At 37.6% G+C, this 15,142-nt stretch overlaps 1 protein-coding gene across 6 annotated transcripts in view; it reads left to right on the top strand.

Annotated features, from left to right (window-relative positions):
- ANKRD28 (ankyrin repeat domain 28) overlaps positions 1 to 15,142 on the top strand; it is a 186,682-nt gene that overhangs the window by 156,103 nt on the left and 15,437 nt on the right. For all 6 annotated transcript variants that reach the window (XM_060011496.1, XM_060011495.1, XM_060011492.1 and 3 more), the window contains 7 exons: positions 5,960 to 6,071; positions 6,957 to 6,983; positions 7,406 to 7,480; positions 10,564 to 10,765; positions 12,541 to 12,628; positions 12,861 to 12,978; positions 13,888 to 14,107. In XM_060011496.1, the coding sequence (XP_059867479.1) occupies positions 5,960 to 6,071; positions 6,957 to 6,983; positions 7,406 to 7,480; positions 10,564 to 10,765; positions 12,541 to 12,628; positions 12,861 to 12,978; positions 13,888 to 14,107 (842 nt within the window). The remainder of the gene's footprint in view (positions 1 to 5,959; positions 6,072 to 6,956; positions 6,984 to 7,405; positions 7,481 to 10,563; positions 10,766 to 12,540; positions 12,629 to 12,860; positions 12,979 to 13,887; positions 14,108 to 15,142) is intronic.

The raw sequence follows: 15,142 nt of genomic DNA, 5'->3' as shown, positions 1-15,142 counted from the left end.
TCACAAATATTAATTTATTATAAATTCTGTAACTAATTTCAAATCCATTTCTATAAGTAACACTTCGTTATGTTGGATTTGTGTCTAAAATCCTAATCTTGAAAGCATTAGTAAAATATACTATCAGCCCTTTGTATCTACTGGTTTTGCATCTGCAGATTCAGAGGGTCGACTATATTCATTGTAGGGTTGTGTTCATTTATTATAAGGGACTTGAGGGTCCAAGTCTACGGTCTTTGGTATCCTCGAGTACTCTTGGAATCAGTCCCCCTTAGATACCGAAGGATGACCGTATTTTCTGTTTGGAGGAATATATCACTTTATACAATTTCATGTATACCAGAATAGTTAGATATAGATAGGTTTTGGGAGAAGCTAAGTTATTTGAAGTATGTTTTTGGATAGTAGAGCTTTAAAGAAAATCTCTGATAGAGACTTTGTAAATCAGAAAATATTTTGGTAAACTTGGGTAAGTAGATTATCCTCTGATTTATAAATTTTGTAATTTCAGGATTTGATTTATAGATTTTCCTAAAATAGATTATACCCCAAATGACTGTCACCATCAGAAGTCCTTTACCACTGTTCCCATAAACTGTTTATTGGGTACTGCCCAGCATGATCTAAGTAAACTCCACTGAGTTCATGTACACACAGACAGAGGTTACCCAATGGTCCTCCTGCCCTTATACAATTACATTAAACCTGAATTCTTATGCAGGAGCAAAAGAATAACAATGTTCAACCTATACTGTTTGAGATTTGTGGTTTTATTTTAAGCCTGTCTACTTTTTCTTTAGAAGTATACTTAGTACTAAAGTGAATTAAATCGTTAGTTTTCTCACCTAATATAAACTGTTTTGAGCAATAGTCTAGAGCAGGGGTCCCTAAACCCTGGGCTGTGAACTGGTACTGGTCCGCGGCCTGTTAGGTGAGTGGTGAGCGAGTGAAGCTCATCTGCCGCTCCCCATCGCCCGCATTACCGCCTGGACCGTCCCCGCCACCCACTCGCCCCCCGATCCGTGGAAAAATTGTCTTTCGCAAAACCGGTCCCTGGTGCCAAAAAGGTTGGGGACCGCTGGTCTAGAGATACTTATTACTTAAACACTTAATTCTCAGTATGTCCACAAGCAACCTGGTGTACCAGAAAGAACATGAGCTTTATCCAAAAGACCCAGCTGAAATCATGGGGGCTTCATATTATACCTCTCTGAGCCTGAGCAAATAATTGTTAGGCAAAATCTTCTTTATCTGTAAAATTAGAATGAAGCGTACTTAGAATTGTGGGGAAAACTGAGGGCATGTGTATAAAAGAATCTAGCACTGTTTTTTGGAGCCTCTTTCTTATCTTTGAAGTATCAAAGTCCCAGAGGTCTTGTCTGATGCCATCATTTATTGCCTCAGTGATTTGTTCCCTGGGAACCTTCTGGAAACTATTCACTACAGTAACCATTTTAGGATACCAGAGGCATCCTTTCAGTAAGTGATTGTTTCGGAGGCTTAAATAGTAGAATTAAAGAGTTGGTTTATTTTTCTGAACTCCAAGGATTTAATTCCCAGGAATAGGTTGGATAATAAGAGAATCTGGAATAATTCTTTCTGCTGCCAAAGCCAGAGTGAAATATTTTCTAAAAGAAGAAACAAATTCCCCATGACTTCAAATACTGTTATTCAGTAATGTGTGTTTGTTGGTTTGTTTCTTTAATGATTGTTTAATAATGTCCTGTCAGCATCCCCAGGGAAAGTTGTATATACTTTGGGATTTTTGACACTCTGCCACCGGTTTTCTGCTGTTCAGAAGTGACATAAGTAATTGCAGTTCTACTCTGCCTTGTGTGCCTGTCTTTACTTGCAGTAAATGGAAAAATACATGAAATCGTTCCTACTCATTCTACTCATCCTGCTAGTCACCCCATCATCCTGATGCTGACGTTCACTCTAGGCAGTCATGACTCAGCAAACAAATATATAGTTATTTTCACGGGAAAAACATACTAAATATATTAATTATTAACAAATAAAATCCTCTTTGCCATTTGAAGAAAAATAGGACTGGCTATGAGCATGATGGTGAGGACCTACCCCACGCCTGTGTGGTGTGTATAAGAGAAGGGGAAGGCTGGGGTTATTTATTGTGAATACATATAAGGAAGAAATCCTCCTCATGCCTTTTCTTCTGTGATAACTACCATTAACAGAAGTATTTCTATATGTTTATGTAGATCATTTCACATCCCTCACAGTGTAATCAGAGTTATGAACCTGGTACATGTCTGTCCATAGGCTTTTCTGTGTTCATATGGTTATATATACATGTGTTTATGAATGCATAGATATATTTCACCAAGATACACTTTTATGGAGATAGATGTTCACAAAAATGGGATCATATTTTGACTTCTAATAGCATTGTTTATTTTTGTCTGTTTTGAACTTTATATAAATGGAATCATACAGTCTTTTGTTTGGAACTTTTATAATCCTTAGGTTTATTCCTAAGTATTTGATATTTTTATTGCCAAAATAAATCTATCTTTAAATTTCCTTTGTTGTGAAATAGAGAAATATATTTGACTTTTGTATACAACTTTGCATTCAGTAGCCTTGTTAAACCTGTTTTATGTATGCATGTAAGACAGAACTGGGTTTGATTCTGGCTCTGCCACTTGCTGTGAGACCTTGGGCAGGTTACTTAACCTCTCTGCACATTTCATCTGTCAAGTGGGAATAATAGTCTGACCTTAACTCATGGCCATATGAGGTACAGAATATCTGAATTGCTTAGAACAATACCTGACACATTGTAATCTTCCTGTAAGGATTAGTTGTATTTTTTTAAGCTATGCTTAATATCTTTTTTTGTCAATCAGACACTTGTATACCATGATTGGGGAGAGTAGAGTTAGGAGGGCCTCTGGTGACAATGCCACATCCTCTGCCCTGGGCCGAGTGGTCCTCTCCCAGGGCTCTGACCAGCCGTGGGACACATGGATTTGACTTAGTCTGAACCTGCACCAGAAAAAGTGGTAGGAGCCCATGGACGGTAGGGGAAGAGTAGGAGAAGTTTAAATAGTTTGAAAATCACTCTGATTTGAATTACATGCTTAATTGGGATGAGGATATTTGTCTAACAAATGAAGAAAACAAAATATTTAACAGTAAGTTTGGTTTATTACTTAGCCATTTAGCCATAAATATTCCTCCAGATTTTGCATACATGGTTTATTTTAGGGAAATAAGAGAAATTATAGAAAATCTTCGTTTCTTAATTTTCTGAGTTTTATAAAATGAGCGTGTGTTAATTTACAATGAGAAAAAAAATTTAAGATTGACTCTCTCCCCTCCACCTCATTTGCAAATCAAAAGTGAGGTTCAGATTTTCAAGATCAAGCAATTCTGTGGTTCAGAATTTTATAAACACCCAGGTTAAAGTGTCACTAACTCATTAACCCCTGTGCTGAAGCATTTGTAGCATAGAAAGAACACTTGAAGAAAAGACCCAAGGCCTAGTCCTTGCTTTGCCATATTCTAGCCACAAGATTAGGAGCAAGTCATTTAATTTTCCTGAATGTCAGTAATTTTTTTCATTTGTTAAAGGTAATACTTACAAAGTAGTCATGAAAATTCATATTGCTTAGCAAAATTTGAAAGGCGTGGCAATAGAAGTAATTTTATAATTATAAATCAACTCTTAGTCTTTGTTTTGTTATAGGAGACCAATCATCTAGTAATATGAAGGTAGACAAAGAAATAATGATTTGATAACTACTGCATGTATTATGGTTGAATTATTTCAAACCATTTAATGTTGTATACTTGCAACTAGTAAATATAAGTAGTGCTTTGAGACTTGCTCTCCTACTTCCGAAAGTAAACATGAACTTACCTACTTGTTTTGCTTTCCTTAAATAAGTCAGTTTTTTTTTTCCCCCAGTACTCATGTATCAGCAAGTTATCTTAAAATAGTTTGTTCCACTGATAGAATCTGCCTTGTGTTCAGGTCCCAGTAGGGAGAACTATTTCTGTTTTACCATTCACATCTAGAGAACTTGATTAAAGGTAAAAAGATGTGCCCTTGGGTGAAATGTTTCTGCCTTAAAGCAGTGAGACTGTCCTTCCAGGCCAGCAGGTCTTTCCTTCATCCCAGTGAGGATTGACCTGTGAGCTGGTACCTAAGCAGACTGTGGACAGAGTCTACACACTGCCTGAGATACTTCCTGGAGTGCCCTCAGAGCTAGTTTAGGAATACCGAGAAACACCAGGCTTGTTCCTTAGAGTCAGATTCGGGTGATGTCGTTCTATCATAGTGATATGCATTTCATCATCATTTTCACTGCATATAAATATCAAAATCCCACTTAAAAGGATGAACGTTTGCTACCATTAAGGATATTATAATAAATGTAGATTCTGTAAGTAATTCCTAAGAGATCTAAAGTACTTTAAGTAATTAGCATTAAAGAAATAAGGGTTGGCATTGCAAAGAATGGTCCTCATACATATATGATAGAGTTACTGGGTGATCAGTTACATCGCTCCATTGTTCCTTTCCACTTGTTCTTATAACTTCATTATGCTTTTGGAAACTTAACAAGTAGTATCTGATTATAGATTTCCCCCCTAGTGGTAGAGTTAGTAGTTATTTAGACATACTGCAATATTAGACAAATTATCACTGAATAATTATGGACTTGGAATTTGAACATGAATGGTTTTAGATTATTTAGTTGAATTCCTACTCCCATCTATCAAATGAATAAACAGAAGCCATTTCACCATAAAGGTGAAACGATTTGCCCAAGATCGTTGGTATCAAACTAACTCTCACAATAAATCTTTTAATTTCTAATTCAGTACTCTTTTTTTTTTTGCTACAGTAACATTTATCAGAATTATAACAAATTGTGAACCTTATAATCCTTTTATTTAAAAAAATTTTTTTAACATCTTTATTGGAGTATAATTGCTTTACAATGGTTAGTTTCTGCTGTATAACAAAGTGAATCAGCTATACGTATACATATATCCCCATATCTCTTCCCTCTTGCGTCTCCCTCCCACCCTCCCTATCCACCCCTCTAGGTGGTCACAAAGCACGGAGCTGATCTCCCTGTGCTGTGTGACTGCTTCCCACTAGCTATCTCTTTTACGTTTGGTGGTGTATGTATGTCCATGCCACTCTCTCACTTTGTCCCAGCTTACCCTTCCCCCTCCCCGTGTCCTCAAGTCCATTCTCTACATCTGCGTCTTTATTCCTGTCCTGCCCCTAGGTTCATCAGAACCATTTTTTTTTTAGATTCCACATATATGTGTTAGCATACGGTATTCGTTTTTCTCTTTCTACAATGAGGTATCACCTCACACCAGTCAGAATGGCCATCATCAAAAAATCTTACAGTCCTTTTAACATTACTTTCCTCATATTTTAATAGCACAGGAATAAAGTATTTCCCATGGGAAGGTCTTTCGTGTTACCTACATACCACTTTTACATCGTTCCCACACTTTTCATGTCTCTAATGCAAGATCCTTGAATTCTGACCTTGGTTTTGGGAGATATTTTTACATCCTTTCTTGAGCTTCCTAATGAGATACCATACTAACTGTGTATTCCAGAAAGATTGGATGCTCCCCACCACTAAGAGTTTAATCCTGTCAAACGTTATTTGAGTCGACTAGCTGGTGCCATAAATATAGACTGTATACGAAACAGTCTTCAGGTATACTGAACTTGCTGCCAGACTGTGGATAAAGAAGATTCTCTTATGAACGTTTTGTTTGTACTTTTACGATACTTACAGTCAATATCATTTAAATGACAAATGTATGTAGTGTAGATGTGTTTATGATTTTTACATTACTCAAATGTAAGAAAAATTTCCAGTTTTGAGTTTGTCTCTGTTTTTATCATTGGTTAAAATGCAGGATTTAGAATTTTGAATGTATCTTACTCTAATAGGTGCCTGGAATACTTATTAAGAAATGATGCAAATCCAGGGATCCGGGACAAGCAAGGATACAATGCAGTTCATTATTCAGCTGCATATGGTCACCGTCTGTGTCTTCAGCTGGTAAGATTCCTGATTTCTTGTGGAAGGACCAATGTAAGTTTATATTCTAATAATGTAATGACAGTGAGAATAAAAGAACCAAGAAACAAATGCCTTTTAACATTTTTAGAATCCCTATCCTTCCTAAATTCATACTTGCCTCACTAAGCTTTCTCTCATTCCCTTTTCCCTTTCACAGAGAAAGGAGGAAATTAGATCTCTGGAGAGGGCTCCCTTAGAGCCCCCCATCCAAGTAGCATTCACTGCCCCTGCCCCTTTAAATGTTTTCCGGAACGTTTTAAAGAACTGTAACTGTGTCATATGTGAGAAATACGTATTTCTGTGAGAGGAAGCTTCCCCCTGTGTATTCAGGAATTCCGAAAGACCCAGTCTTCTGTCAGTCTCTCCTGACAAGGGAGACTCATCTCACCATTCACCCCACTTTGCCAAACCAAAGGGAGAGTAAAAGACAAGTTAAATGATTCTGAAGTGTGTAGCACATGCTTCACGTTAGAGGTTTCTTCATTTAGACCTACTTATAAATTATATTAACATTGGTTCCCTTAAAGGGGAAATAAAATTCAAGGAGGGTGGGTATAAAAGATAGAAAAAAGAGGTTGACATACTTAATATAGCATTTAGAACCCTGCTACAGAAGTAATATTTCCTTAGTTTATTATGGTAGCTTTAGACTAAAATCTGAGACCCATGTGTATAGATTTGTGGTCTATTATATTGTACAATTGTTTATTTAAAAGACTTCATTTTTGGAGGCAAAGGAAGCACAAGTTCAGAATAGAATTTAACAAAGCCCTATGTAAATAGAGACATGTAGTTAACATTTATCTCTTTACTGTATATGACTGCTTCCTCAACTAAGTATTTTTATTTTAAATTTTATTTCAGATTGCAAGTGAAACTCCTTTAGATGTTGTAAGTATTAATTAGTCAGTTTTCCCCCTAATACTGAGTATTTAAATATTTGCTCTCACTAGAGCTGGAGCCTGTCTTACACATTCCTGGGAACAAAGATAGTGACAGAAATCATGTTTGCAGGGGGAGGGAAGGTTCTTACTTGGTGGTAATTAAATGGCATTTCTCTCAAACTCTAAGTTTATAGCCCTCTCTCAAAGCTCTTAGCATGTGGTCCTTACCACATTTTCAGGATAATCCATTCCATAAGGTTGCTGAATTTAGTTTTCATAATAATAATGGTCTGGGATTTTTAAATCCATATTCAAGTATCAGTTTATACTCTAAAATGAATTTGAACTTGGGGGAGGGGGACCAGGAATAACTGCTGTGGTATGTCTAAAAGTACCATTTCTGACACTTAAAATTCTTTTCTTTCTCAGTTAATGGAAACCTCGGGAACAGACATGCTGAGTGATTCAGACAATAGAGCAACAATAAGCCCTTTACACTTGGCTGTGAGTATTGCCTTCACAGCCAGCTTGATGGCTGATTTACTGAAAATGTCTCATATCTGTTTGTGTTGACTCAAACTAGTACCCAGAACTTTTGGTCCATATAATGATGATCATGGAGTTAAAACTGTAAGAACTTTCTTAACTCAGAGAATTCTTGAATGTACTTCTGTTTCGTTTGTTTGTTTGTCTTAAAAAAAAAAAGGTCGGGGGGGGGGGTGGTTGGGGGGAGGGGGTTTGAGCTTCCCCCAAGGCCTGCCCTAAGGAGAGAATATGCCTGAGATGTGAATTTTAAAATGACCCACCCTAGTGGAATGGCTTCTGACTTCTTAAGCAGACGATATAAGAACTGTAATTTCTGTGGTATTTCTAAAACTTTTTGCTTACTTTGTGATTTTGGGGTGCTAAGTTTGTGTTCACTGGTCCTTCACTTGCTCATGCTATAGGATTTAACTACATGGTCTGTAATGTTCCTTCTAGCTTCAGATGCCACTGAATTTTTCCTCTTAATGTTCATCACTAAGAGGAGGAGATTAAAAGAGAGTGTGACAGTTCTTTTAAGTCAAATATGGAAATGAATTACCTTAGGAAATTTCAAGCAGAGCCCAATCTAGTTCTTCCTGCGCTGAAAGAAGAATTTATCTTTGAAATAAAGCATGTTGTGGGGAGCTGGGGGACTTTGAGAATCAGGAGAATTGGGTACTGTCACTATTTGTGAGACCTCTGATTTTAAGTATAGTAAAATGCTTATAAGGGTCTCTACTTAGGTTAATGTGTATCACAAGTCCAGTGATCCATTTAATTGTTTATTCTCACATATACTATTATTTTTTATTTTAATATTCTCCTGGCATATTTTCTAACACTGACACATGTACACTGAATTTTCTGCTTTGTCTTTCTCCCCCTTTCTCCCCAGCAGTACTTCCTACCATGGTCTAAATAACTAAGAAGACATGCTGAAGCTTCCTTTTTCCTTGCCCTTTGGGTCTTTGGAAATACTGTCTACTCTCCCAGACTTGCATAATAAATAAGTCATCTGGAAGTGCAAAGCTAGCATGGAGAAAATAGCTATTTTACTATGGGTGGCAAGAAATGACGTCTGAGCAGATGACTAGGCAGTTCTTCCTGCATCATTATCATCATTCTTATAATAATAGCGCCTCATCTCTTGAACACTTACTAGGTGCCAGACTAAGGACTTTGCCAAGTTTTTGAATGCATTATCTCAAAAACTTCAGTTTTTTAACTAGTTATTTTACTTCATGGCTATTGAGAATAGTGCTGTTATTAACATGGGTGTGCTAAATAGTGTTTTTAAGCTGAAATGGAAACAATTTTGTGATTTCATAATTAGGCTCAATGAAATGTGGTTATACCACCACTCTTGCATTTTGTACCCATCCCTAGGAGGTTTTTCAGAAATTACTGAAGTGATTTTTCTCCTTCCAAACTCTCCCAATCCAGGACGACTTGATGCAGTAAAAACACGCTGGCTTGAGGACTCAGGAAACTGGCCTTGGTCCTGCCTTCGCACATACTAGGCTTCTAAGCCTCTTGTCCCAGTCCAGTCAGAGCCATCGTGAGGGGAAGACTCCTGTGGCAGATTACCCTGGCTCTAGCCGTCCTTATTTTCCCTCTGCTTCTTTTTATACCACCTTCTGCATATGCTGTGCCTCTCACAGTTCATTTTTAATAGCATAATTTTGTTGACCTGGTATTGAGGAACAAGGTTAGATGTGATCCTCAGACAGTAGAGCTCAGAGATCTCCAGTCACTTTAACCTTTGAGGGAGTCAGAAACATCAAGAGGTCAGTAAGGCCCAGAGCAGCTTCACCTCCTGCTGGTGCTTTCTGACATTTCCCACAAGAAGTGGTTTTATAGCCCTTTGGTACATTGCGGGGCCCTCTTTTTTTTTTTTTGCGGTACGCTGGCCTCTCACTGTTGTGGCCTCTCCCGTTGCGGAGCACAGGCTCAGTGGCCATGGCTCACGGGCCCAGCCGCTCCGCGGCATGTGAGATCTTCCCGGACCGGGACACGAACCCATGTCCCCTGCATCGGCAGGCAGACTCTCAACCACTGCGCCACCAGGGAGGCCTTGCAGGGCCCTCTTTCTAGCTGAGTATCTCTTTTTAGAAGCAGGTGACATTTAGCACAAATATGGTAGAATTTTATATTTTTCAATTCCCTAATGAAAAGTTCACATGTGATCATTTACAGTTTGCCTGTATGTGCTAAGCTGCAGGGCTGAAAGGTATCAGAAAATGACTTGTCCCTTAGCTAAAAGGGGTGGCATGAGTGAACCAGAGGAGACATTCCTTCCCCATCAGAACTGTGTCGTTATTGCCTTATGTCCTGCTCAGCATCTAGTCCAATAAGAGTAATAGATGTTCAGTTGACATGTTGGTTTTTGAAATGAATTCTCTGGAAAGCAGACTGTGTAAAGAAGGGGATTTCAGTCAGTCGGGTTTCAAACAAATCTCTCAATCTTCTTGCTCTGCTGTACTGCTAGGACAGTGTGTAGCACATGGCAGTTTTTCAAGCAGGGCTCAGCCTAAATATTTTTGAAAAGAAATGTTTATTTTTGAGATGGCACGTTATGGGATGGAGTAGTCATTTTAATTTGAGAAATCAGAAGGCTCATGTACTAGCTGAACTTCAGTTGCAACTATATCTATGATTTAAGTGTAGTAACACTTTATCGGGGAGTAAAGGGGGGGCACTGAACTGTGATGAAGAACACGGGCTCTGGAATCATAGACTTAGAGTGAAAGCTTTCATTGAACCCATGTCACACATCATTGAATGTCTGCCATGAACCAGACATTGTATACTCATGAAAAGATCACCTGTCATTTGAACTTTTATTATTTGTGGAATACCCATTCCCTAACACTGTAGCCTACTAATTGATTATTAGAAAAATTTGTAGGTAACTTTCTGAATTATCAATACAGAAGTTTTAGATTATCTCAAATATAATGATGTAAGACAAGTTTGCTTACTACTCCCTTTATGTTTTCTAGGGTTTCTAAGAAGTCAGTCTAAATATGTATTTTTTAATTTATATTTTTATTTATTCCCAGGCCTATCATGGTCACCATCAAGCACTAGAAGTGTTAGTACAGTCTTTGTTAGATCTTGATGTGAGAAACAGTAGTGGAAGAACACCCTTGGACCTTGCAGCATTTAAGGGCCATGTAGAATGTGTGGATGTTCTCATTAATCAGGGAGCCTCAATCTTAGTCAAAGATTACATTTTGAAGAGAACACCTATACATGCAGCAGGTATGTCAAAGACTGTGAATGATTTTATTTACCACTTTCCATCTAATGCTCTTCTTTTTCAATTTCTTGTATATTATACTCCTGGTAATTGTTTTAACAATTTTGACTTTAACAGTTCTAATGATTCTACTCTCAGGGGAAAACCAACAGCAAGATTATAATCACTTTAAAAAAATATCTACCTTAGAAATCGGATTTATATAATAGTCTAACTTCTGAAGTACTTTATCAACAAAAAAAATACAATTTTTTTTTACTGCTTTTTGATGGAAATTCTTTTGGGTTGGTATGTGCTTTCATTTAATAACTGATAAACATTTTACTTACTGTACCAGGGTACTGCATTAAACATTTAATCAGACAGGAATACAGAGTGCCTGCTATGCAAGAACTACTCCGTGGAGTGTTTTGTGATGTTGTAGATGTGTGAAAATGCAAAGCTACATAACAATGCCACTGTGATGACTCAGTACCCGCTGTGTCACTAGCAGATGCAGATTCACAACTCTCTACAGGAATTACTACAAGGCAGTATTAATTTTAAATAATGAATTCAAGACTGGTATATGTGAAGAAATCCTAGCCAAGTATTTGTCTCATCCCCCGTAGGCCATCTTCGTATGGTTAGATTCATTTCACTTAGTCTGTTTTTATAGGGTGATCCTTAAAATGGATCCATTTGAATGTAGGTCTGGGACTTTGCTTCTGGTCATTTGGAAAACTTACATTTTAGAAGACTATAGGTAACACCCACTGTTGCTCCAGAGCAGCCTTTCAGAAACTATCAGATAATCAAGCAGGGCTCAAAGAAAAAAATTTTAATAATGGATTAAAAGTTCTAATAAGGATATGTATATAAACTGCTGTATGGTAAAAACAAGAAGTCAAAATGCTATCATTTTCTGTTACCTTATTCTGAAAAAGAGTGACGTTGTATATTATTCTGCAACTTGAAACATTATATTGTAAGCACATTATTTGCAGAGCTAATTTAAAGCTTTCATGGAGTGTTTGCACTCTTAATAGATAAATATTGAACCAAGACACTAGTAAGTCCCTCAGAAGTGGCTGACCAATGCCATATAATTCATAAGTCCTACCCACTGAAAGAGTTACAGGTTACTGTTAGCACCCACCTCTTCAATAAATGCAAGCCTTGGTTAGAACCAGGATGCCTTTCAAATTTGGAGACCTGCTGGGGAGCATCTTACTCTTAAATCATAGAAAGGACATTGGTTCTGGATGTGAGCCAGTCCTTTCCCACAGGGATCTTATGCCTGATGCTTTGGGTGTTGAGCTTAGACGATACGAATACTCATCAGTAGCTGCTGTGTACTGAGTATCCGTGAATCCAGTTTAAAAAAAAAATGATGGGCCAAACAGAATTTCCTTGAAGTATCCCCAAGGATCACATCTAAAATCAAGAAAGAAGGAGGACTTTCACTATCAGGAATAAAAATATTTCCCAGACGTCCTCCAGACTTCTTAACATTTCAGTGGGCAGAACTTGAAACCAGTCATTGGCAAAGGAGAATGGGGTTGATGTGATTGACTTGTCTGATCATGATTTCATCCCTTGGCTGGAGGCAGGCTGCCCTTCCTGACCACATTGGCACCACCAGAGAGCTAAATAAAATGAGCATTTTCTTTCTTGCCTGTTAAGTTCAATGAATATTCCAAAATTATATCTAGCAAATGTGGTTTAAGATGGACATTTTCTATTTTATCATTTTATAGATATATAATTGCTGAAATTTTTGAATATCACTTTACAGCAACAAATGGTCATTCGGAATGCTTACGGCTACTAATAGGAAATGCAGAACCACAGAATGCAGTAGATATTCAAGATGGAAATGGACAGTAAGTTTTACTAATTTTTAAATTAGTTTTAGGATGTTTGTTAATCTTCATACCTTTGCCCCCCTATTTTAGTAAGTCTGTCATAGTGTGTAACTGAGTAACATCAAATACAGTTTTTTAAGTATACTTTAAAGTTGCATCACAGAAAGACATGTTTAGAAGGCAGGCCAACACAGTGTATTTTCATGGATGAAGTCTCGGTGGTGACGGAGCTGCTCCTGTTGTTACCTAGGACTCCTCTGATGCTCTCTGTGCTCAACGGGCACACGGACTGTGTCTACTCACTGCTGAACAAAGGAGCAAACGTAGATGCCAAAGATAAATGGGGAAGGACGGCACTGCACAGAGGGGTAAGCAGAAGTGTTCTCGCTTCCTTGCTGAAAGTTTTTATGACCTCATTTTACCTAAAACTGAACTAGGCTGTGTTTATATTTTTCTTCATTTAATTTTTACCAAATAATCTTTACTGTTTCTTTCACTATCTTAGTTTTTGAACTCTAATTTTTAACACCACAAAACACAACTTAATCCAGAGAAGAATAATGTTGGAACAGAATTTTTAAATCTTAGGGGCCTTCCCTGGTGGCGCAGTGGTTGGGAATCGCCTGCCAGTGCGGGGGTCACGGGTTTGACCCCTGGTCCGGGAGGATCCCACGTGCCTCAGATCAGCTAAGCCCATGCACCACAACTGCTGAGCCTGCACTCTAGAGCTCACGAGCCACAAATACTGAGCCTGTGTGCCATGGCTGCTGGGGCCTGGGTGCCTGGGGCCTGTTTTCCACAATGAGAAGCCTGCGCACCGCAGCAAGGAATGGCCCCTGCTCACCGTGGCTGGAGGGAGCCTGCGCGCAGCGACGAGGACCCAGCACAGCCAAAAATTAATTAATTAATTAATTTAAAAAAAAATTTTATAACCCTAAAGCCTTGAGTAGAATTGATGTCAGTTTTACTTTTTCCCATTATCACAACTATTTTCTTATACATTTTTGTCTTAATTTTTTCACCTTTGAAATATTTTTTTGTTGAACTAGAAGTCCCATTATTCCTGGTTTTCATATTTACTTTTATTTTGACAAGGTCACTGCTTTAAATTTTTAAGCCACTTTGAGTAAAAATACTGGGTTACTCAAAATATGATAAATGCCTTGATTGGTGGGAGGACATGGGGAATATGGACTTTAAAATTCGTAATTAGCTATAATTGGCATGGAGTGCCCAACATAGTGTATTCAGCTACATGCAAATAATTTTTCTTTCAGGCAGTCACAGGCCATGAAGAGTGTGTAGATGCATTGCTTCAACATGGTGCTAAGTGCTTATTACGAGATAGCAGGGGCCGGACACCAATACACTTGTCAGCTGCCTGTGGACACATTGGTGTTCTCGGAGCTCTTCTGCAGTCAGCAGCATCTATGGATGCAAATCCAGCCATGGCGGACAATCATGGATACACGGCGCTTCACTGGGCTTGCTACAACGGTTAAGTACACAGACACAGACCCACGTTACCTGCCCGTTATGTACCACAGAGAGACAACTAACTGACACATTCTGACTTCCATGAGAATGATACATTAAGAATAACCTACCATGTAGTTATAGCTTACTCCAGTGCCTTGTCGTGCTAAAGCCAAGATGCTGGTTGTCACAGATGTTTTGAGATAAGCAGTCACTAAGTTTAAAAGGTTTTTAGACTTTTGCTTCAATAAGTATTTTGCATTTTTAAGATACTTTTATAATATTACTTTTATAACATTATTAATATTATTTGTTATTAATATACTTTTATTATTTCCAACGTCTTTTATATAGTTATGCTTGTATTTTTATTATATTTTTCTTTCTAAATGTACTTGTTATTAGGGGAAAAATGACAAAGGTAAGAGAAACAGTGAAAATGTATCATATTCTAGACTGAAATCTGTGTATGTTTTCTGAGCACGTTGCAAGTTAAGATCCTTATATCAACAGTAACATGTATGTTCAACATTTTAAGGGAATAAAATCCTGGTAGAATAAATCACGGAAGTAGAAACTAGAAACTTGGACACTTTTGTGGTTAAGTGAACTTGGCTGCATGATTATAACAGACTTACTTTTAGCTTCCTGGAGACTAACCGTCACAGTTAGTCCTTTTACAGGTAGACTCATTAAAGGTCAATCAGAGAAGTATAAAGCTATTTTTAAATGATAGATGTGAAAAATGGGATTTGGCTTTTGAAATGTCACTAAAATAATGTAAGTAACAGAGCATATTGAAGATTTGATCATCTTAGAAAACATTTGGGTACGTTATATGCAGTGTTAAAACATCAGTCCTGCCTAAGTGTATGCTTAGGGCTTTATCAGGGATGTGAGGGGTTTTTTATTTGTTTTGAATTTCAGTGTAGCATTCAGGTTATTGTTAGTTGTAATAGCATATCTACAAAACTAGTTGACAGTTCTAACAACTTTCCCTCAAAATGTACAGAAAATAGAAATTGCCTCTTTATATAATATCCACTTGCTTAAAAA

Source organism: Delphinus delphis, chromosome 4 (genome assembly GCF_949987515.2).
Source record: "Delphinus delphis chromosome 4, mDelDel1.2, whole genome shotgun sequence".
Classification (NCBI taxonomy): domain Eukaryota; kingdom Metazoa; phylum Chordata; class Mammalia; order Artiodactyla; family Delphinidae; genus Delphinus; species Delphinus delphis.
The sequence above is the reverse complement of the archived record's forward strand: the minus strand, read 5'-3'. Positions and strand labels throughout refer to the sequence as shown.